Genomic DNA, 25,158 nt, shown 5'->3' on the forward strand with positions numbered 1-25,158 from the left:
ACTTATTTAAGTAATTACCTATATACTCATTCTTTCACACCAATTCTTTCTCTCCTTGAACATCTTCTTTATCAACAAAACTACGGCAATTAAGGCTAGCATTCCTACATGTCCTACCCCTGATGCATGTTCGACTACACAAACGAACCCTCACAGCATTGAGCAAATACTGACAATAAGCCACAAAGTATTCCTGGATCTGTTGGTCAAGGTAAAATTGGGCTCACCCAGGCATTGCTGCCCACCTCGGATCTTAAGGGAAGCTGTTGCTGCTTTCCCTGGCCCAGATCTATCCCTTCTGATCAAGTCACTGTCCCTGGGCTAAATCTCCGAAACCTTTAAGGAGGCAATTGTTCTTCTCCTCCTGAAGAAGCCAGGGGCTGATCCTAAAATTCTGATGAGTTACCGCCCAATCTTGCTGCTTCCATACCTAGCTAAGTTACTTGAAGCCCATGTGGCCAGATGCCTTTCTGCCTTTTTGGAACAGTCTGAATATCTTAACCCCCATCAGGCAGGGTTCCGTCCAGCACACTCTACAGAGGCTGTCATACTTACAGTATTGGACACTCTCCGGAGGGAGGCCGACAACCGCTCCCCGCAGGCTCTGGTGTTGCTGGATCTCTCCACAGCCTTTGACACGGTTGACCATGAAATACTGATCGACCATGTCAGAAACGCGGGAATCAAGGGCTCAGCTCTTGACTGGATCGGTTCCTTCTTGGAAAACCAATCTCAGTCAGTCAGCATAGGCCAGTTCCCTAAGATGAAGACTACATGTGGAGTCCTGCAGGGCTCCTCACTATCCCCCCATCTGTTCAACCTCCACCATCTCCCACTGATCCGTGCTCTGAAAAAAAGGAAAGTGCGTACTTTCAACTACGCTGACAACTTTAAACTCATGTTCTCCATCAGTAACTCCCCTTATTCCGTCCATGAATTTCAGACCACTGTGCTACTCATTCGTGATTGGATGAATAGCAATCACCTGAAACTAAATCCAGACAAGACTGAATTGATCCTAATGGGGGGAGCTCACAACCCTTGGAGCCCTCATTTTTGGCCAAATGAATTAGGACAGCCTCCAACCCCATCCTTTTCTTCTAAAAGTCTGGGTATAACACTCAATTGCGATCTTACAATGAAGACCCAAATTGGCTCAGTGACTTCCATGTGCTTCTTTCAGCTGGGAAAAATAAGAAAAATCAGTAGATTTCTCACTCAGGAAGCTCTAATACCGGTAGTCCTAGCCATGGTAATGTCCCATATAGACTATGCCAATTCTTTGTACTAAGGCATTACAGCCTATTTAACTAAACGACTGCAAAATGTAGCAAAATGAGAATTGCTGATATCTCAGCAGGTTGGCCGCAGTCAAAGATTAAGCTTAAACTTAAGGCCATAGGCCCTACAAAAGTGGAAAGGCAACAGACCTGCAGAGATGTATTCCTTGATAAGCTGTATGAGGACGTCTAAACAAAGAACAAAAGGACAGAACATGTTCCTGAAGTGTCACCTGTGACTAGTTTTCCTAATGTTGAAGAAAAGATGAATGAAAAGAGTGACTATAGTAACTAGATTCTGCCTAGTAAAGAGAATTAAAGTTTTATGGGCATTGTAATATGGACATATTGGCCCTGCAACTAAGCCTATTACCGGATAGGCCTGCAAATTAACATGCTGATGGCACTGCATGTTTTGTCCTGTCTTTCACAGCAGCAGTGTTTCAGCACTTTATGCCAGTGACCTTTGAGGGGATGGATATGTTCATGTTTTCTAAGATGCCATCTTGTTGCTTGGTTGGAGCACTGAAAAGCATTATCTGGTACTATTTGAGGTACTGAGAAGAGTTCAATATAGTTTCATTTGAGAGTGCTTACAGCAAAATATTTGGGACAACAGTTAATGAGATGTACTTCTCTTGAGCTAAATAAAGTACCAAATGTTTAGGTGCAGTGTTGGTGGAGATGGCTGATGGTAAACGAAAGGTGGTGTTTTTTGCCTGATGAACCTTGGAGGGGTATGAGAATAATTTTTCAGTGGTGGAGCCAGAGCCCCAGGATTTATATTGGGCTAGTGAGCACTTTGGATTTTCTGGAGGAGGGGTTATGAGTGGGAGCTTATTACCTTTTTATAGAGTATACAGATCACAGGTATCTTGTCCATGTTGTTACATTTCAGGGGTCTAGCAGGGCTATCCTTCCTCTCGATTACATGGTAGATGATCTGACTAAGAAGGGCAGTTTTTCAGTTGAGTATCCACAAAGATTCAGATATGTGGGAGCTGATTGTCTGCGCCTGTTACGCCTGCAGGATTCAAATGGGAGTGCAGAGAAGGGACAATTAGGGGCATATTAGCAAGAACCTCTTTAAAATTATCGCAGTTTTAGCGTCAGGAAACTGCCGCTAAAACGGCGAAAATGGGCTTGATAATATGGGCTTGGTAATATGGGCTTGTGAATTCCAATAGAAGCCCAGGATAAATGTGCAGGACATCTAACCTGGGCTTCTATTGGAGTTCTATAATGCATATTAGCAAGCCCATTGGTTTAGAGGCCTTTTCCTGCTGCTAAAATGGCAATAATTTTAATGAGGTTCTTGCTAATATGCCCCTGAGTTTTTCCAGTATAAAGAGACCACAACCAACGAAAGAAAGAGCACACAAAAAGTTATTGTTCTCTCTAGTGTGACAAGTGTGACAGAGAGTATTCTGATTGGATAGCTGAACAGAAAACAGTTGTGGGTTGCTGAATCGGATTTTTGGTCTTTGAGGGCTGCTTTGCGCAGGATAACTTGCATGCATTTGCATGGATAATAATTAACTTGGCACATGAAGGGCAGTTGTGCCTGTCAGGAGCAGAAACAACCATTACAACACAGTCATTACATTGGCACTACATTTACAACGCACTACATTTACAGCACAGTCATTACAATGCAACAGCCTTTATATCGCATGCCATTACATCGCAGCCATTACAACGCTTGTCTCTAACGCATGGCATTACACTGCATGTCACTACAATGCATGCCATTACAATGTATTATGAGGTAAGTAATGGAGAATAGTAATTTTTAACCCTACACTATCCAACACTTACCCTGCTGTTGCACTCACTGGAGTGGGAATAGTCATTTTACCCCTGCACTATCCAACACTTACCCTACTGTTGAACGCACTAGAGTGGGAATAGTAATTTTTACCCCTACACTATCCAAAACTTACCCTACTGTTGCCCTAAAAGGAGTATGTTTTGTAATGGTATGTGTTTTAATGGTATGCATTGTAATAAAATGCATTGTAAATGTAATTTCTAAAAATGCTTTGTGATGGCATGCGTTGTAAAATCATACATTGTAATGTATGTTGCAATGTTAAAACCGCGTTGTAAAGGCATGCGTTGTGAATGTTTGTGTTTTAACGTGTCCTATTCATCACGGGAATTGTGTTAGCATAGCACTAAGATAATAGTAACAGAATAGGGATACGAGAAAACTGCTCACAAGAGTAATTATATTAATGCGTTTAATGCATTTATTTATATATATCCCCTTTTTGAAAATATTTTTTAAAAATCCAAATGCAATTCTTATATTCTATCTAGAAAGATAAGGTGCTCCTCAAAGGGAGAGGATGTGGCCTAACGGCTAGGGGGGTCAACCTAAAATCTGGGGAACTAGGTTCGAGTTTCGGCAAGGACGCTCAACATCTTGTGATTCTGGGCAATCACTTAATCTCCCTGTGCCTAACAAAAATGAATGTGTCCTCATGGAACGCAACTGGTGCTTGTGTAAAGTGCTCTGATACCTTTGGGTCAAGCTTGCGCTATATAGAAACTCCGGTTAAAAAAAAGGTGACGGTGCAGTGAAACTGATCAATTGTGAAAAAAAGTGCATATGTGGTATGGACAGAACTATAACCTCTTCCATGCTCATGATGGCTCCCGGCCGCCATGAGTCACAGTGGGCTTGTGCTCATGACGGCCGGGAGCCGTCATGACCACGCCCACGATTGAAATGGCCAGCACTGCGGTGGAATTCATGCCGCAGTGAAGAGGATACATGTGGCTGATAGTGATAGTAGGATGTTTGAAATCAACACCTGTTAAACGTGTGCTGATACCCTCCAGCAAAGTCTTAAAAACACAGTCCACATATGTTGTTTTGTTGACGTTTCGACCCCTGGGCATAAGTACTTAGAGCAGATTCGTCATCAGGATGTGGAATGTATATGCAGGAAACACTCACAAATTGAGGCAGAAGTCCCACAATCAAGTACATTTCAAGCACTAGTTCATGAAGCAACCTCAAAGTGGGTAGTTAACAGGCAATGGGTTGTGGCAAACATCACACAATCTTATAATGTTTGGAAACACTTCAAAGAACACCCTTGAATGGTGTTTTGAACCAGTGAAGGTGAAAAAGGTCAGACAGTCTGCCATGGTTCATCTATAATGAAAAGCAAGCAGAGAGAGACCCCTTGTTCTGACAAGGGAATAGGGTAGTCTTAGCAAGTGTAGCAAAAAATCCCTCAGGAAAATAATTTGCAATACCACCTCAACACATAAGAGGTTAGAGTTTATCTGTTTCCTAGCAGCACCCACACTATTATGACTAACAACACACAGAACACTTACTAAAACATTCAATTAAAAATATCAATTTTCAAAACATGTTTTATTAAAATATTATCATTAAAAATCATTCGACAATTTTAAAAGAAATTTTTCCTACACCAATATCTCATACATATAATCAACACAGTTGATACAACATTCCTAATATTATACAAGCAAATATCACAATACGGACTGATATATAAAGAAGAGAAAAGAAGGGCTTTAGACAATACACTCTGTCATTCAAATTAACATATCCTAAGTCAATTATTTAGAGACCCAGCCTGGATGTACTTCTTATTTTACAAATACAGGACTGAATCCACCAGAGGATTATGTTAACAAATTTGCGTTGACGCGTTTCGATGGTTTTAGAATTTTTCCATCTTTATCAAGACCTTAGTTTTGATTTTCTCTGTAGTAGTTTTCCAGTTTCAAGTCCTCGTATAAACAACCAACATCAGTTAGGGTTCAAATGTTGAACTTGCTGTTTCAAGACACCAAGTTTTTATGTTGCCTGTAAATGCGGGACTACCGACTTTATTGTTCTCCCAGTATTCCTGACTTAGTTGTCCTCCAAGGATCGAGGGGCATAAAAACCTCCTCTTCCGCTTCACTCTTATTTCGTGCAGCGGTTCACTTCGAGATTCATCCTTCTTGTTAGTTGTTTGTGTTGATTAATATGGGCTGCACTGCACACGAATGAAATGTAAGCTGCTGTTTAAGCAATTTTCGACATAAGGAGTGTCTCAACTTTGATTCCTACTCACACAGGCCTAAAGCCTGCTTATTCAATATCTTGTATGGCCGACCTCAACAACCAACTGAAAGGGTGTGAGATTCTCCCAAACTAGTCGCAGGTGTCTTCAATATGGTGATGTCATTGTCCTATTAAGCTAAGCCCTGAACGGCCTCCAGCTTCTAAGTACTCAATTGGCAGAATACATCCAAATGTTGGGGTTGGAATTAAACCACAATTATAAACAAAAGTGATATGCTTCTCATCCACATCTTGGAGCATTTATCCAAACTTCAGTAGTGTAGCGCTCCAGTCATTACGCGGCTGCGTAATGACGTGGAGCGTGGCCGCCATTTTGTGCGACATTGAGCCCACAGTCCGAGCACTTATCGGACGTATTCCCGGCGTTCTCCTGGGGCAAGTGAATAAATAATCGTATTTCCTACATCACAGTGTTCTGTGATTCCTGGGGTGAAAACAAACATTACAGTGGTGACTAGAGTGGGACTTGGCACACACAGAGAAAAAAATAAAACAGACAAACGCGAGGCACCGAGGACCGAACCCAGACACCCCAAAAAAAGGGAAGGAGGCCACGAGTGAGGCAGCATCCAGCAGGACACACCAGGAGAGCGCGGCAGTGGGCAGCGTCGCGGCGCAGAGAAACTGACCTAGGCCGCAAAAAGGAAATAAGGCTGCAAACAGCAGAGAGGGCAGGGCCAGGAAGGGGACAAGGACAGGAGTCTCCGCAAGCACCCGGCCACGACACAACCGCTGACCGCGGAAGAGGCAGAGAAGCAAAAACCACCCATCGTGAAAACCGCAGCTGCGCTTCCGGGGAGAAGTAGAGGGAGCAAGTACCCGCCAAGTCTACACTACTAGGCCCTATAAAATGCATCCTGCCTGCCGGAGGCCCTGGCTGAGCACATGCTGCACAGTGAAGACAAGACAGTGCCCGCCACAGCAGGTCTAGCGCACCAGGCAGCCTCAGAGGAGAGGAGGTGCAACCAGAGAGGCGAGTGGAAATGTGTGCTCAAGCATCATCGCTCACGACACCGATCCCATTTCTACCCAAGCCCGGGGAATCCTTGATGAAAAGATGGACTTGAGGGAATACTTTATGAACTATCTGGAGGCCTTAGAGGATGAGAGTGGAGAGGCTTTTCCAAGCAAGAGAAGGAAGAGAATATTACTCCACAACTTAGGCCCGGAAGGCATCCGAGTTTTCCAAAATCTAGTCCCCGCACCCCGACAAGGAGCAGATGATGACGTGTTCCAACACGCAATAGATGATTTAAACAACCACTACAGACCAGTGGTGTGTACATCCATAGACAGATACAATTTCCAACAGAGGAAACAGGCGGTAGGAGAGTCCATAGACGAATAGGTGGCAGCCTTAAAGAAATTGGCGATCACGTGTAAGTTTGGCACCTTACATGATGAGTTCATCAAAGACCAAATAGTCATGCACACCACAAACACAGCCATCCAAGACAAGTTGTGGGTGAATGGGGATGCGACCTTGAAGGAAGTCATCGCCAAGGTAAAGAAGGCCAAACTATCCAAGAGGTACGCAGACGCGGCGAAGAGAGAGACGGCGTTGAGGCCTATGGTTAACAGAATTACTGACCTAGAGCCGCCGGGGAGGAGCAAAGCAGCAACAGCGGAAGGGAAGACACGAGCCAAATGGACAGCCCGGACGGAGCAGGGAGGAAGTCATGCCAAAGAGAACCAGAAAGTGTGCTACAGGTGCGGCAGCCCATCCCATGCGGCATATGGTGAATGTTGCCCAGCTTTCTGCACCAAGTGCATGTTCTGCGGAATCGAGGGACATTTCGAGAAAGTATGCCGCTGCAAACAGAAGAGACCGACGGTCAAGTACATAACCCAGGAGTCGGGAGTAGAAGGAGATGAAGAAGACGAAGAGGAGGACAGCGTGCTGTGCATAGAAGAACATGTACTGGGCATCGACTGCAATCGCTCAAAGAAACCACAATGTGACCTAGTGATAGGGGGGATACCGATCAAGATGGTAGCAGACTCAGGGTCCCCGTACACCATAATACAACGCACGGTGTGGAACAAACGCTTCAGACGCGACCTAGGGCCTCAACTAGAAACTCTGGACATTCGGCAGGTCACCTACACGGGAGAGTCCATCCCCATGGTAGGATATCTTGTCTTGAAATTTGAATTCAGAGAACGCAGTGCTGAGTGCAAGCTGTATGTAGCCGAAAAGGGCACTTCCGTGCTCGGATGGATGGATCAGGGCGATCTAGGCATACAGCTGAACCCGGGAGGTACCACACAAATTTTAATGACCAGCTTGGAACGTTAACCGGACGTCACAGGATTGAAGCAGGAATTCCCCACGGTGTTCGGAGGCAAAGTCAGGAAGTTGACGAAGTTTACACACAGAATTGACCTCAGAACCAATGCCAAACCGGTATCCCACAAGGTGAGAAATATACCGCTGGCCATCAGAGAGGTAGTACAACAGGAATTGCAAATATTGAAGGACAATGGCATCATCGAGTCGATAAGCTGTGCAGAGTGGCTGGCCCCCCTGGTGGTGGCGAGGAAACCCAACGGCAAAGTTAACTTATGCGTGGACATGAGGGAACTGAACAAGAACATAATAGTCGAAAAATTCCCCCTACCACGGATAGACGAGATGCTAGCAAAAACAAAGGGGATACGTTGGTTTTCCACCATCGACCTCACCTCGGCCTATCATCAGATAGCCCTACACCACACGAGCCGCAAGCTCACATCCTTCATTATGCCATTCGGATGTTACCAATTTTGCAGAATGCCGTTCGGGCTGGCATCTGCAGCAGCTGTATTCCAAAAACTGATGCACAGACTGTTTAAAGATATAGAGGGAGTACAATATTTCCAAGATGACATTTTGGTGATGGGCAAAGATCAAGTTGACCACCACAAAAAGCTGTCTGAGGTGTTGCAGATCTTAGAATGTAACGTGCTCACGGCGGAGTGAGAGAAGTGCCGATTTGGAATGCCATCCGTTACCTATTTGGGCCATGAAATCAGTGATCATGGCATCACGCCCAAACATGCCAATGTCAGAGCCATATGCGAAGCACCCCCTCCGAAGAGTAAGGAAGAAGTAAGGTCGTTCCTCGGGGTGGCAGAGTATTACAGTAAATTCGTGCAGCACTTCGCCACCAAGACACACCACTTGTGTCAACTCCTACGCGACAAAACAAGTTATGTGTGGACAGAAGAGGCAAAAGGAGAGTTCCAGAAGATCAAGGAAGACATTAGCAAAGCCATTCCCCTGCAAGGTTTCGATCAACAAGAGAAGTCCATACTCACAACAGACGCAAGTGAAATAGGTCTGGGAGCAGTCCTCATGCAGGAGAGGAGAAATGGGGAGTTGGTCACAATCAGCTTCGCGTCAAGGGCACTATCGCCTACAGAGCAGAAATTCAGCGTAATAGAGAAAGAAATGCTAGTTGCAGTATGGGCCTTGGGGAAGTTCCGCCAATTTCTGTGGGGCACAAGGTTCAGGCTCAAAATGGACCACAAGCCTCTAGTCAAAGTGCCCACGTCCTGTGGGCATGCGGATGCCACCCCACGCGTTGCATATATGACATTGAAACTGATAGATTACTGGTATAATGTGGAGTACATCCCTGGAGCAAAGAACAAGGTTGCTGCCATAGAGGAGGCACCGCCTTACGTGGAAGAAGAAGATGTCAGTGTTGCGTTCATGGAAGACCATGAAAAAGTGAGCAAGAGTGGAAAAAAGCGTATGAGGACGACCTAGACATCAAGGAAGTGAAGCGCTTCATACTGCAAGGTTGGCCTGAGAAGAAGCATATGAAAGCTGAGCATAGGAAGTTCTTCGAAGTAAAGGATGAGTTATCCGTCAGAGACCAAGGTACCTTTTTATTCAGAGGCGACAAAGTGCCCCCCGCTTCATTGGTACCACGCCTGCTGGTTATCATACATGAAGGGCACCGAGGCATCGTGAAGACGAAGATGAGAGCAAAACTGATGTACTGGTGGCCGGCGATGGACAGCCTGATAGAAAGACTTGTGCGGAAATGTGGACAGTGCCAGGGGGCGGACAAATCACAAACCTTAATGCATCCCTCATTGGAGAAGTTTGACACCCCACCCAATCCGTGGGAGGAGTTGTCGATTGACATCCTGGGTCCTGTGCTGGATGCGCGACAAGTACAGAAATATGTGGTAGTACTCAAAGACCGGTATTCCAAATGGCCTGAAATAGACATCCAAGAAGAAATGGACACGGATATGGTGCTGAAGTTCCTCACTGCCACATTCATCCGAGAAGGCATTCCCCGCTCCATCTTGAGTGACAATGGACCTCAGTTCACGTCGGAGAAGTGGAATAACTACATGGAAAGGAATGGCATCAAGATAAAATATACATCCATATATCACACGGCTGGCAACGGATTGGCCGAAAGGTTTAATCGAGTCATAATGGGCTCCATACAATCAGCGACTGGAGCGGGAATGGACTGGGAAAAGGAAGTGAAGAGTACATTATGGGCCTACCGAATCACCCCAACATGCATGGGCTACAGTCCCTTCCAAATCCTGCGCGGCGGTGACCCTTTCACGAAAGACAACCTTGCGTGGAAAGAACGCACCATCACAAGCAAATGGTCCCCTGCTGTGGTCCATCGTAATTTGGAAGGAGCCCAAAGGATATACACGGAACACTTCAACAAAAGGCGCAATGTGAAGGAGACCAATCTGGAAAGAGGGGCATGGGTCCGAGTTAAATTGGCCCAGCAGAGAAGAAAAGGGGACAGCAATTTCAGCGCGCCCTGCAAGTAAAGGAGGTATACAACAGGGCGGCGCTGCTGAGCAATTGAAAAAAGTTGTCCCAAGATCGGATGTCCAAATGCAATAAGATACTGCAGTGGGCCCAAGAAGAAGAATCACAACCCACAGAGCATCGGGTCCGACCTTAGGATCGTGTCCCATCAAGAGAAGAAGAAGGGAACTCCGGGACAAGGGGAGGAGAAGGAGAAGGGGAAGGAACAAACAACCCTGTCGATGTGGAATCTCCTGGAAGCCCCTGCCAAACTCCAAGGAGAGAGACTCCCCTGGGAGGCAGAAGAATGGGAGCACTCCTGCCTGGAGAGAGTCCTAAGGGTCACTCCCTTACCCCGGTGAGACGCACACCGTCGGGAAGAAATGTGGTAAGACCAGCAAGGTACAGAGACTTTGAGATGGGGGGAGGCAAATGGTCCTACCAGCAGACAGACTGTGAGACTTTACTTTCAACTGTTGTGTATAAAAATGGAGGGATATATGTAGTGTAGTGCTCCAGTTATTATGCGGCTGCGTAATGACGTGGAGCGTGGCCGCCATTTTGTGCGGCATTGAGCGCACAGTCCGAACACTTATCGGACGTGTTCCCGGCGCTCTCCTGGAGCAAGTGAATAAATAATTGTATTTCCTACATCGCAGTGTCCTGTGATTCCTGGGGTGAACACAAACATTACAACTTCATGTGGAAAGCCTTTGTCAAACCCTTAGAACTGGTCATGTCATACAAATATTTAGGTGTTGTAATGGACGCCCGATTATCGTGCAGAGAGCACCTCACCCACAGAAGAGCCATCACTTACAAATTTCAGTTTGCATTTAAACTGCTTCAAAAAAAGACTGTCAGCACATCAAAACATTATTTGCTACAGGTCTTCAGAACAAAATTTCTTCCATCACTCACACTCTGAATTATTAAAAGGGAGCATCGCAAATGCACTAAACCTGCTTCAATCGTCACTCTTTAAATGCCTCTTCCGTAGCATGCATCTCAATCCCAGGTCAGACTGGAGTTTGGCCTGTTCCACCAAAGCCCGTTTTGGAGTGGTACCCTCATCAAACTCGGTTGGAAGCTTTCGGCAGCCCCACAAGTTTCATTGGTCACCACCTGTTGGTCGTAAATGAGGAGGCAGATCAAAAATAAAACTCGTGAACAATGGTCCTCCAGCAGGCTTAACACAATCTAAAACTAGAAAACGCCCCAAACTCAAATCTGGACTTTACCACCTTCAAAAAAATCTTTAACAAGGCTGCAAATCAACAATCTCAGATCATTAATAAGGCAGAGCTTGCCCAAGAAACATCACTCATGTGCAGTTTTGCATTCTTACACTTCTTGGCACCCGAAGCTATATCTCATGACCCACATACCAGCGCCCATTCAACACACACTCCTACTATTTTGGGTAGCCTTATTTCCATCAAAGGACCTTGTACCTTCCTGGAAGCTGCCTTGGCCGGGAAAGCCAATGCCGCCATAGCCAGAAAGCTTACTTCACTTTAAGGCGAAAATTGCTACGCCCTGCTTTAAGGACTCTTCCGATCAGGTTTTGCGGCCTGCAGTAAGGACACTCTTGAACGGTCAAGGAATTCAGTTATCATGCAATGCTACAAGGTTTCTGCTATATGTAGCAAGGCTGCTTACACAGAACAAGCATTTGCAATGCAATAGGTTTTGCATTATTAAAGTTTGAGCTATTGGTGTTGCATTATTTAGCAATGCCAATAGCTCAAACTGTAGACAATCAGAGCAACATTTTATTGGTTAGTGTTCTGTTATTTACGTTTTTTTGTTTGAAAGCTGCATCAAAATACTGAACAAATCAATTAAAAAAATTAAAATACTGCCACATTTATCGTCAGGCTACAATGTGATCTTGACATAAAGTTTGCACCAGTATTCAGGCCTGAATATACCAAAAAAAACACTGTGGTTGGTCAACCTAATGCCAAATATTCAGAAAAATGCTCTAGCACAGAGGTGTGCAAACATCCAGGCAAGCAAGAGGTCAATGTGTGAAAGGTAACTAATAGAGTGATGTCATCAGTGATGTCACTGACCATGTCATGAATGATGTAATATGTGACATCATCAGCAGTGGATTCCGGGTGCGCGAAATATAGTTAGTACAACTAACTATATAGGAGCAATTTCAATTGTTTTTTAAATGCTAATTCCTAACTATATAAGGCCTGAAACCTATGGTTTTTAAAGTGAATTTGCAAGGTTTTTAAAATGCTAATTCCTAACTATATAAGGCCTGAAACCTATGGTATATATATATATATATATATAGTAAGGTAGATGTTTGCTCATTCCGATCTTTGGTTGTCTGAGTCGCTTTGTTTGGTTATTCTAGCACTTTTTTATTCAAGAGACCAGAATTCAGATTATGAAATCATAGTGAACACGCGTTTTTTACAACCAATCTCGCATGTTGATTCAACTAGTGCAATGAGACATCTCCAAGCACCCAAAAGCCTTTGATGCCCCCGTGCAGCGTGTGAAGTGTGAGGGGGGGCAGGGTCCTGATGCAACCCCCGCTACGGAAGGTGCCTGGTGTGGATTGAACCCAAAGAGAAGAAGGGAGCATCAGTCCTGTGCAGCCAGCCCAGCGCAGGGGGGTCGGGGGCCTGCATGACCCCCCACCCTGCTAGGGAGGAAAGAAACGAACACAAAAACTGAAAGAGAAGCACCTACCTTGAGCACTGCTGTGGAGGGGTGGAAGGATGGGTGCACATCCAGGGCGGGAAGGTACAGCTGTACGAGACAGATGCAGCGGGTACCAAGCTGCGGGGCCTTGAAACCTCAAATGGCAGTGCCACCTACAGGCTGCTTTCAGGAATCGGACACAACAGGAAAACAAGCTTTCTCCATGGAGCCGACGGGGGGGAGGGGGAGAGAGTGAAAGCACGCAGTGCATATCTCCTGTCCTGCGTGCACGTAGACAAGGAGGGAGGGGGAGAGAGGGAGCGAGCTGAGCCCTACGCACGTGAACATCTCCTGTTCACACGCACGTCCACATTTCCACTCCGTCTCTTGCGCGTGCCCATCTCTTGTCTCGCATGAGAGGCCACTCAGTAACAATACTTCTCACTGGCGGCAGCGCTTTGCGCTGCGTCCGCCAGGCGAGACGTAAAAAAACAGCTCCCTCCAATTAACACCAAACAATGAACCTAAGCCAGAAGCAGTCTTGGCTCAATTACCAGCAAACCACAACAAACAGTTCAAAACTAATTTTAATGTAACAGTCTGCTTTTAACCTGATCTGCTGCTCACAATCCGGCTACGCCTCAATGTTTTAACTCAATAATTGTCATAACTCATCACATGCTAATCTTAATAATGCTTTCGCTGATACGTATTTGTTTTATAATGCAATGATTTTAATTTATTGGCAATAAAGAATTACTTATACTTGTTTACACTTTATGTAGAAATATTATTTGTTTTTCAAGAATTTTTCAGATATCCAGTTTGGGTCACTTAAGACTCGCTTTGTCACATTCCCATTGGAAATGACATTTTCCCATCAGAAAAATACTGGAAATTTGAATAAAGGCATTAAGGTAAGACCACATGCACGGTTAGTTTCTTTTATTTCCCATATATATGCACAACTGAACTTTCATATAGAACTTTACCCTGCCAAATAGTGCTTTATCAGCCGATATGCAATGTTTCAGAGGTGTTCGGTGCCTTGCATGGTCTTAGATGGCATTTGTCAACTACTTATGTTTATTAATTGAAATCTCTTTCTATAGAGGGATATTTGGATTACAAAAAAACGCCCAAAAGCCACACCACATTACAGTTGACATCATTAATGACATCACTGATGGTATGACATCATAATTGACAACACTTGTAATTTCCCCACCATGCATTAATAAAGTAATATTTCTGCTGGACTGAGGCTGCTGGATTGAATAGAGGTGCACTGTGGACAATATTTAAGACAGGCATAAGAGGAGTGTCTTTCTATGTGTATTCCAAGGGCTTTTTCAGGAAGTTAGAAATCCATGCAAATAGTACCTACACGTCTATGATTTGTTAATCAAATGTCTGCTATTCTGGTGCAAAATGTAGAAAGTGTTTTAGATATGGGATAGACCAGGGTTATCCCACCTTTTCTGTAATAAGAGCTACTTTTGTGTAATGAAAATCCTCCCAAGCTACTAATATTATTAGTGTTACAATAATGACCCCATCAGACAAGGTTGCATTAGCTAATGCAAGATTACCAGTAGTGATCATCTTGGTGCCTCAGGCGAGGGTGTCAGCAGTAATGTGAAAACGTTTTTTCTCAATGTGGAATGCCTCTACATAAGTAATACATAACAGCCACAGCTGCAATGCCCCTGGCTCCAAAGTAATAATATTAGTAATCAGTCTTAAGTCTTCCGAACTCAACATGATTTATCACTCAGCTATCGGCTTTAAATATGTTTTGGAAATTCAGCAGTTTTTCTCCAAATACCAGTTCATGAGTTCTGAAAATGCACAGAATTTCATCTCAAATATACACTCACCATTTTGGTATACAGATACACATTTAAACAAAAAGCTTCAAAGTTAGTAGCCTGGACTGTACACAGGAGAGCTACTTGCAGGGAGCTGAAGAGCTACCAGTAGATCTTGAGCTACTCTGTGAAGGCCCTTAGAGACAATGTTCTGAAATTACAGCCATCAAATGTACCAGCCCTTTATATTGATTGTATTGGGATCTCTATTGATATATTTAGAAACATAATTATATTTGGAATCTTGGATTAAAATCTATAATGTATGTTACACATTTGGCTTTTGTATTTTAAAATAATACCAAAAGTCCCAGTATAAGTCTCTAATTTTTCTATGGACTGAACACTGCACAAATCCTGGGGATAAACTGACACATGCATGCATGCTCACTTGCGTCCTCGGTTATTTGGACCAGGCCGCCCTATCAGGCAGTAGACCGCTTCATAAATCCTCATCCATCCATTACATGTGCCTACCTGTGCTTCCTTGTGTTAGCCTGTCACTGGCCGTCTGATTGGCTTTCCAGGTAGCCATGTGGTTATTCTGCACAGCAGTGGTCATCATTCATGCCCAAACCCTTTCACGTTGACTGGAATTTTACCGCAGTCAATTTCGAATGATCAGGAGCTGTTTGTCTGGCATACTACTGGGGTCCAGAACAAAAGACCTGGGATGCAGGCCATGTCAGCCTTCCTATTCTCAGGTCAGTGTTTAAAAAAAAAATATTACTAGCCCTCTTTATCGATATTTTAAATTAACGTTTTAGTGCAAAATAAGCAGAATCACCTCCGAATTGTATCTCCTCACTATAGGTTATTATTTGCATTCTTAGAATTTTCCCCTCGTACACTGAACGACCCAGAAACAACCCCGTTCCATGCAAGAATGTGGGTGTCTTGGACTAATTCATCAAGGTCTGGTGAAAGGCTTCAGGGATTTAGCTGTCCTACTCCTTGCTCCCCACTCCTCTCTCTCCCCGCTGAGGCCAAGCGGTATCTATTTAACCTGTTGTGTTGTAAACAATGAATGTCTGGGCCTGGGCATTCTTCTCTGCTGCTTCCTGCAGCGGTGCCTCATCGCCCCTAGGCCAGCCCCTGACACTCATAAAAAGAACCCACTGGACATCAGGCCCTTTATAAAGCAGCAATAAACACAGTCATTTAATCAGACGAGCGAGTAGATGATATATTATAGCCTTATAGCCCGCCGTAGCGGGCTATACCGGCTAATAAAGGCCCGCTGAATCGTTAAAGGCCCGAGCCGAAGGCGAGGGACTTTAACGAAACAGCGGGACTTTAATTGCCGGTATAGCCCTACTACGAAGGGCTATAAGGCTTTTAGAACATTCTGCCACTAGAGGGCAGAATGTTCTAACAGATTAAACAAAGGGTTCTCGAAGCTCGAGGGGATAAAAATCCCCTCGAGCTTCGAGAAGCCTTTGTAGAACATTGGAATGTTACTCTGCGGGTTTTTACCGGCCCGTAGAAGCAGGGAGCACTCCATTGTCTACAATGGAGCTCCCAACATTCCAATGTTCTAATAGGCCTTAAAGCCTCATCTATCTTGCTAGGATAGTATGACGGAACCCCGTAGGTATTTACCCCACACTCCTTTATAAAGCAGTCTCTACCCTGCCTGTGATGTTACCACATGTCACTTTAGCACGCAAGTCATCACAACGGCTTGCTTTAGGGGGCGCTTGACTTTGGAGTAGTGTAAATTACTATTCCAACTCCAGTGTACGCTACAATAGGGAAGGTGTTGAACTTCAAAAAATAACACCAGTCCAACAACGTGCCCCCTACAGCAAGTCGCTGTAACGACTTGCGCAGTAAAGTAACACGTGGTAACATCGCATGCGGGGTACTGACTGTTGTAAAGGCTGGTCATTGTAAAGACTGCAGGTTAAAGGATGTTTCTCTCTTGCTAGCTATTTTTAACGATTACTGGATTAGGTGAGAGGAGGTGAGACTGGCTGGGATGGGCACTTTTCAACCCAGTGGCCATCGGGCGAGCCAAACACGGACAGCTAAACCAGAGACCCCCAACTTTCGAAGCGTTACATACTGCACAACAAAAGTGGCCGGCAGCATATCAACAGTTTTAAAATGAAAAGCATTTTTAATAGTATTAACAACAATAAACCCCTTACGAAAAGACACACCCAGTGGAAGTCTGCACTGGCATACCACTGTTGAGGCCTTACCAAACTTTGGGGCAGATTTACAAGCCCCTTGCGACACATTTAAACCGCTGTTGCTTCACTTATGTGACGCAGTGGCAGCGTAAACCATGTGCCATGTTGCCCCTTATTTATAACGTGACACATCTAGTGAGATGCATCACGTTGTAAAGCCCTGCGCCACATTAAACCTGCGTCAGGTTTAATGTATGCAGGGTGGCCGTTCCGTCGGAAACAGCCCCGGAAAAGTGACGCAGTGAAATCTACAAGATTTCACGGAGTCACTTTTCCGATGCTGCTGCGTCAAAACCCTGCGCCTGCTTGAAGCAGGCGTAAGGCGTGACGCAGCATGTTAGGTATGGGCAGCCCCTGAGCATTGCCGGAGTTGCATCGTGCTTGCGACACGACTCCAGCAATGCACCGTCCTTACGCCAGCAGATGTGTCACGCCTCTGTTTATCCTTGCGCCACGATGCGTCGCATTGTAAATGCGGCGCATCTGTGGTGACGCAAGGGTAAACTTGTATGACGCATCTTACCTGGCGCATCCCTGCTTATATGCAGGGATGCGCCAGTCCTTGTAAATCTGCCCCTTTGTGCCTCCAGGATGTGCACGTAGGCTCAGTGTAAGACCCTGGCCTAATCTGTGGCACACTCTTTGAGGACCACGGCTACACCTCTTTACTGGCTGGTATGACAATTGTGCCGGCAAGCACAGAAATGTTATCGGATGTCTCTACGTCATAAAGAAGCTCATCTCCAGCCCTGGGCCTTCATTTAACAACCACTGCTTTCTGGGAGTAGTAGGTCTGGCTTCGTTAATTCAACCAATTAGAGTAAAGTATTAGATTACAATGGTTTGTAGACAGTAACTTAGTACTAGAACTTGGTGTGTGTAATGGCATTATGCCATCTAGTTACCTTTAAATTGGCATAGAAGGTCAAAGGCGACCAATACATACTAGATAGAACACATCTTAATCTCTTTGGCCAAGTTTAGTCTGAACTGAAGTAGAATTTAAGTTCGTTACATTTTCTTATTGTTTCCTAATAAAGCTGCTATTCGGAAACTCTCATCGCTATTTTAGAAGGACATAGGCTCTGTACACACATTCTTGCAACCTGCTTCGTTCGTAGAGACGCCTTACCTTGCCTATCAAATCACTTGCCAAGAGGCACACTCACTTGAATTCAGTCTAAGTAAAATTACAAAGGTTTTCCAATTGTCTTTGTAGAGGTAATTCAGTTGATTAACTGAAAACTGGGCACTGTGTAAACACCTGTGCTTGAAACGAAGCATTCTGTTTAGCCTTAGCGCAAGGAAGGAAATGGGACTCGTAGCTACTATTCGAACTATAAAATACAGCAATAATCAGCGTTCAGTGCCCCTCAGGCATCAGGGGCCTGGTGCCACTGCGCCTGCTTCACTAAAGGTAGTTACGATCCTGTATCAAACTCGTCACGGAAAGTTGTGATGTAAGAATCCCATTTTAGTTTCTGATGTGCGTCCCGTGGCTGCAGGTGCATAGCACTCTCGAGCTAGCTACTTCCGCTCTGAGCCTTAGCACGGCACATCCACTGAGCCAGAAGTTGTCTGAGACGAGGACTGCCATAGGAAGGCCTCCAAGGCGAGACCAAGAGCAGCATGCACGCAGCAATCCAGCGCACTCTGCTGATATTAGGCCTTCTAGGCCCCACAGCCCTCTTATTTCTCTTTAGGCGGGCCCCGCAATGTGCTGACTCCTCCAAGGCGAGAAGGCTGCTAATTATGGACAACCATATTCAAAGTAAATTTAGGGCCGGAAACCGACTCTTCTTCAGCACCACTGCTTTTCCTGACTTGTGATAGAGATTTGGGCAGCTTTGAGTTCCATAGTACTGAGGCGCAGAAATGTAAACACATTGTGACGCAAAAAATCTATTACTTCATATATTTACATTTCTGTTAATCTGTGTGATCCCAGTGCATATACACCAGCCCCCACTCCGAGTGGCATTCCAGCTGTTTAATGGTGAAAAATAGCCTGTGAGATGACAGGACAGAGTTAGCTCTTTGTTCGCTGCTTCAGGCCTTTCTGGACCCCAAGGCCACTGATTTTGCTAAATGACCGCTGCCAAAAGATGTGACAGGACATATCTTGTCCTATAGAAAGGGCTTCTCTCTCTTCCAGCTTTTTTTAAATTACATACTTATTACATTTCTTAGGAGTACCCAGGGGTCATAGAAAGCAGTTCATCTTAGCTGTTGGCCTTGCCCACCTTTGTGATTGGTTTCCCTCCTCCAGCTATGCGTAGGGGCGTAGCTTGGTCAGTAAGATTGGGGGGGGGGGGGCGGTGAGTTCAGATTTGACAACAATCACACTGCCATACCTTGTTAACATACCTTATATGAGACGCAGGACATGAGGGGGCGTAAGAGCGGCAGTGGATAGAGAGAGGAGTGTGGATTGTTAGGGGTACCAAAAGCACAATATTTTCCAAACTGACCAACAGTTTTAAGGCCTTCAAAACAGAGACAATTTTAGGGCATGAAACCCCTCTGTGAAATCCATCTCACCATAGCCGACTGAAAGCACCTGTACCCAATTATTTACTATAGAATATGTTTCTAGGCAGGTGTAACACCCCAAACATCCCCCTGAAGCTTCGCCCCTGGGCATGATGGAGAAGTGACTCCCAGATGAGCCGTGTTGGCCATCATCATGTATTCACTGTCCCGTCATGCACTGGGAAAGGATTCCGGTGCAGGTGGTGCTTGACTGCTCGCTCTTGATTTGGCGGATCCGTTGGAGCTAACAGGCAGTGGTGGCATTCCTCTTCTTCATACTCAGATAATGTTAAGCTACAATGTAACGGAAATAAAAATGGGAGTTGCTGACCTGTTCTGTCTATTTCATCTCATGCCCACCATAGCCTGATCCATTTCAACAAAAGTGTTGCAGCTGTAAAGCTGCCAATACCAAAGAAGTCCCTGCTGTGAGTGTGACCATGCAAGCCAGGTTTGTGGGTCACTGCAAGATCGTAGGTCTCAACCTCTCAGTCCTTGAGCTTTAAAGGCCATTCTAATATGTCTGCTAATATTTATTTTTGCATTTGTTTGGACTCAGAATGGCTACAGGCGCTTCAGCAATGGTCACACAATGCTCATGTCTGGCAGCAATAACGGAATGGTCATCATATCTGTAATTCTGAACCCATCTCAATGTCAAAACTTTGTGAGAGAGGTGTGTTAGCTGCACGGTTGTATAGAACAGGTGATTGGAGGTTGGCAGAACATTGCAGCTTGCACGGTAGCCCAAATCGGAAGTTTTTATGATCAGAAGCTCCTTTGATACCTTGTACCCTCATGTTAAAATACTCCGTTTCAATATCCTTTCACCAAAATCGAACCTTAAAAATTACTCATTTGGTAAACGCTATGTGCTGAGCCACAACGTGACAGACATACCATTCATCCAGTGACTGAAAGTGGCTCACCCAAATAAGCCAATGGCGTGAGTTGGTGGAGCCAAAGCCCCTTTCTGCGTGTTCTTTGTTGTGTGTGTTGTGTATAGTGCAGTGCTGTCATTAGATCTTTTCAAACAGCTAAAGCTGTCTGTAGCTCAACCTAAATTGTTATGCAAAACTTACAACACACCATATATATGTAAAGGAAGAGCAAACTCCACATTAAAAACAAAGTATCTCGGCACCCAAAGCTGTCAATTTATGAAGGATCTGAGTAAATCACATCTTATTTTGTCTTTGCCTCATTGAAAACAAATTCACAATTTCTTGGCATTTTGAAACAGTAGTTGCCTTTAAAAATATTGATTTTCTCTGCTGTCACAGTGAAGCAAGCCTAGTCCGAAGCAAAATTGTCACAGTATCCTGCCCCCAAAAGCTGAATGATTGGTACGAACAATGATGAATACATATTTACTTCTTATTCTTTCTTTTCAAGGTTTTGCTGCAGCCTGTCCAACAGTTAGATGAAGTCACTGAGTGCCTGCAAACCTATCTCCAGCACTACAATGAAGAACTGGGACATCAGAAGCTTCAGATAGAGTTGTCAGAGAATATTGTGGAACAGATAATACGTATACACAGAGTGTTAGCCTGTGAGAACAGGTGAGATTCTGCAGTAGTGCTTTATCGTGTTTCTCTAATAGTTACAGAATGCACCTGGTTGCAATCTGACAGTTCTGTACATAATGGGTAACATCCAATACAACGCAGTCATTACATCGCACTGCTTTTACAACGCAGCTGTTACAACGCAACTGCCTTTACATCATTTGCCATTACAACGGATGTCACTACAACGCATGCCATTACAATGCATTATAGGTAAGTAATAGAGATTCTTTACTTTTAGGGTGGATATGGGTTTTGGGGTAGATGGGAATAGTAATTTTTACCCCTACACTATCCAAAGCTTTCCCTGCTGTTGCACTCACGGGAGTGGGAATAGTAATTTTTACCCCTAGATTATCCAACACTTACCCTACGAGTGGCCTACAAGTATTATGCATTGCAATGGTATGCATTGTAATGGTATGCGTTGTACTGGTAGTTTTAAAAAAATGCGTTGTAATGGCACGCATTATAAAATCATGCAATGTAATGGTAGTTGCGATGTAAAAACCACGTTGTAAAAGCGTGTGTTGTAATTATTTGGTTATAACGTCATATATTCGTACATAATAGAGTGTCGAACTCCTTTGAAGTGCAGCAGTAGTGGTTGAAAAATATTTAGTTTGGTATTACAGCACATTTCACCCTTCCAAATGTAAAGTAAAGCGGTAGTGCTGCATTATTCAAATGCAGGAAGGCACCATTATATCAGAGACAGACCATATCAGGTTACCACAAGCAAAAGGGTGGCAATATCAGCACATGGATTTCAAAGATATGTGTTAGTTAGTTATCTCAAGTGCTTTCTCAATTATTGGTCAAGAACAGGGTTCTCCAAACTCAGTCCTGGAGTGTCGGATCCATGCCAGATGTTTGATAACTATATCTGTCTAAATGAGGATATACTAAAAATCTGGCATGGATCCAGCCCTCTAGGACCGCCTCTGGAGAACGCTGGTCAAGAACCTCAAATCCAAGGGTATTACCAACACCTCTCGATTCCAGTGACATTTATCACTGCATCAGGTTTTTATACCCGGATTGCCTGTGGCACTCCAAATGCTCTTACGTTGCGGTGATCTGTGTCTAAGGTAAACAGTAAATAAATCATAAATGTAGAATATTGGCCCTTATGTTTTACTGCATTTAACGATTGACACAGAATAGGTAAAACCCTTTGATACCTCAGACTCAAAATCTGCCGACTAGTAGCCAGCCTTTGTTTTTGAAGGGAAGGGCGCTGGAAGTTTTCACTACTTGTTTGTTTAGGTCAGTGTTCATGTTTCTTTTGCCATTCCTGAATTTAATTACTAAAGGGTACCAGCATTTAAGCGGCCCATACCTATTTTTCCTTATTTGGAGCATTTTAGTACACTTCTTTGAAGGTGCTCGTTTTGCAGCATTGTGTGTTAATTTTTATAGTATGTAAATTCATAGAAAAACAAATTAATAAAAAACCATTTTATGAGAACCCACATAATTGAACATCCAAAAAGTTCAAAATCAAATTTATAGAAATACATAATTTAATTGAAGCCAATGGAAAACAAGAACAGATAATGCTTATGCAGTAAAACTATGTTTCTAAAGAAAAACTATTGTGAACCCCATAGCGAATCCTGATTAGGTACATAGTTTTAATATTAAGATTTAAAAGAGTGGTAAGAGGTACAGCGACAAAGGTGTGGGGAGGGAAAGTAGAAAAAGGGCTGAGAGGAGGACGTTGGTTACAGTACTGGGGAGCAACAAAAAAGTAACACAGGAAACACACACCATACATGTAGTGGTTGCCTTTCATTAAAATTATTTGTGTTTCCACTATCCATTTTTATCTGTACACTTTCACTCACACATATTGTTTTGAGCACTGCTTCCGGTTACCACTGGGTATGTACAGTGTGGACATACCACTTTGTGAAATCGCCCAAATGATGACAACAGGGCGGTTCAGAGTGTGTAACTGATGGGTACATATATCACAATGTGATCAGTCCCCTTTTCGTACTTTAATAACATGGTTGACACTTTTTGTACACAGAGACCTTAGTTTCATGTAGACCCACAGTTATTGTTTGTTGATATAGTATGTGTGTGCATACCCATGAGTGTGTGAGAAAAGGACTCTCTTGTCCTGGTCACACAGTATGAAGTTATTGTCCAATATGACAAGTTAACTGACTGTACATTAACTGCTGATACATGCTCTTAACCGCCTACAGATGTTTTTAGCATGCACTTTATAAATTCTACTTCACATAACAAGACCTCGCTAATAAAGATGCAGGAACACAACCCACTATAAAATCGCCCTGCATATATGTCAAGAATTGGAAAACAACAACTATGTAGAAATGACCAGCAATTTTTACACATTCCATATAATGTTTTGTAACAGTGCTTGGATTCAAAGATACTAAAGATGTACCTTTATTAAATGTGCATGACAAACGTTTAATGTGTATGTATCTTTTTTAAACCCCAGTGGAAATTTATTGCTGGTTGGCTCTGTCGGCTCTCACCTCCGCACCTTGGTCAAGCTTTCTCTTTATATGGCTGATGTCCCCCTTCATCCAGTGGACACATCTGGGCACCACAACTTTATGAATAGTCTAAAGTCTGCCATTCAGATGTCTGCTGTGGAAGGGAATGCAACTGCGATTTTGTTGACGGTAAGTTGCTTGACTTCTTTCATAGAGAAATATTCAGCTGTGTTAGATCTGCTATATGATGGAATCACTGGAGCTACATTTTGTCACTGCGTCAATAATACAGGCCAGGCATTAAAGTTGTTAAGTGCTCCATACAGTAGTGGTTGTCAAAGTTGGGTATCTTCCCTCAATTGCATGTTTACCTGTGCTGCTCCTTAAATTCTTCCTCACTCTGGGATTATTCATGAAGAAAAGAGCACTTCCCTGTTTGATTCATCATCATCCAGAGGACCTTTTGCTGCAAGTGGCATGAAACCAAACATGTTCCAACAAGTCAAGGTGTGACCTGATAGTGGTCTGGAAAGATGGCCTAAGGCATCCACTTCCTCCTTACTCCGTACAGGAAGACTTGGGCTGTCTGCTCATTCCCATTATCATGTGCTTTGTGCTGGTTGAAGTAACTGTCTACCTATTATCCATGAAAGGAAGGTGATGGTTTAATCTCCTAATGGTTTTCATGGAGCTATGACAGACTGAAAGGAAAATGTACCCTGCTCTGATTCAATCTCCTTTCCAATAAATGTGACTGGACACTTGGTTTTGCTGGACTGCCCCCAGGACTAGACAGAATGTTGGCTTCTTAGCAAATCCACTGTTTTCTTTTTTAGGATAGTTGCACACCAGTGTAGAAGAACGTGAGAGCTAAAAGTAGAGCCCTTAGCTGTCCTCCTTTTACCAGGTATGGACTGGACCATACTACTTGTGCTTAGAAGACACTCTGTGGCTGATGTTGTTGAATGACCCAGACAGTATCATTCCCTGCTTGAAGAGAACCTGCACTGGTCATCCAGAAACTGAGTTATGGGAGTAGGTTGGAGATGCCGAGACTGAAAGCTATGACATGCTGCTGGTAACTTGTTCTCCTTTATGGATGGTCTCCAAACAAGCATGATTCATCCTGTTTATTCAATGTAGTCTTATGACATGCACACTGTATCCCCTCATCTCTGCCACTGGCCAATGATTGTAAGTGGTGCATGTGTCTGTACCCTGCATCAGCACATCTGTAAAGAGTGTAAAGAGTGCCTAATGATCATGGGAGGTCTGTGTGCATAATAATTATTCAAGTGTCGGCCAAGCTTGTGAGACTGCTGTCCTTCGTCTTGCAAAAAGAACAATTGATGGACAGAATGCAGAACAATGTCATACATTCACCCCAGTACAGAGATCTGGGCTTAAATCCATCGTTTTTTTGCTCACCATGCCATTCCAGTTTGGACCCACCCATATGCAAATCAGTATTGACCCGGCACCCAATGGGAACAATCCAGGCCGAACTGCCATGCCAGGCCCTCCCTGTACAGGAAACAAGCATCTTAGGACTGGTTTCAGGCTTTCAGCCCTCATCAGTCAGGATAGCTTGACTCCAGTGGCATGGAGAGCACGGGACCCACGTCTGGGCATACCCGTCCCACTCTGGGTGACAAATGGAAA

General features: G+C 44.1%; 1 protein-coding gene across 1 annotated transcript in view; it reads left to right on the top strand.

Moving 5' to 3' along the window:
* The window catches only part of LOC147707531 (dynein axonemal heavy chain 5-like), a 1,425,553-nt gene that overhangs the window by 837,432 nt on the left and 562,963 nt on the right, over window positions 1-25,158 (top strand). The window contains exons 61-63 of the mRNA XM_086925656.1: window positions 13,654-13,764; window positions 20,844-21,010; window positions 23,499-23,685. Of these exons, the coding sequence (XP_086781782.1) occupies window positions 13,654-13,764; window positions 20,844-21,010; window positions 23,499-23,685 (465 nt within the window). The remainder of the gene's footprint in view (window positions 1-13,653; window positions 13,765-20,843; window positions 21,011-23,498; window positions 23,686-25,158) is intronic.

This window comes from Lissotriton vulgaris, chromosome 6, assembly GCF_964263255.1.
Source record: "Lissotriton vulgaris chromosome 6, aLisVul1.2, whole genome shotgun sequence".
Classification (NCBI taxonomy): Eukaryota; Metazoa; Chordata; class Amphibia; order Caudata; family Salamandridae; genus Lissotriton; species Lissotriton vulgaris.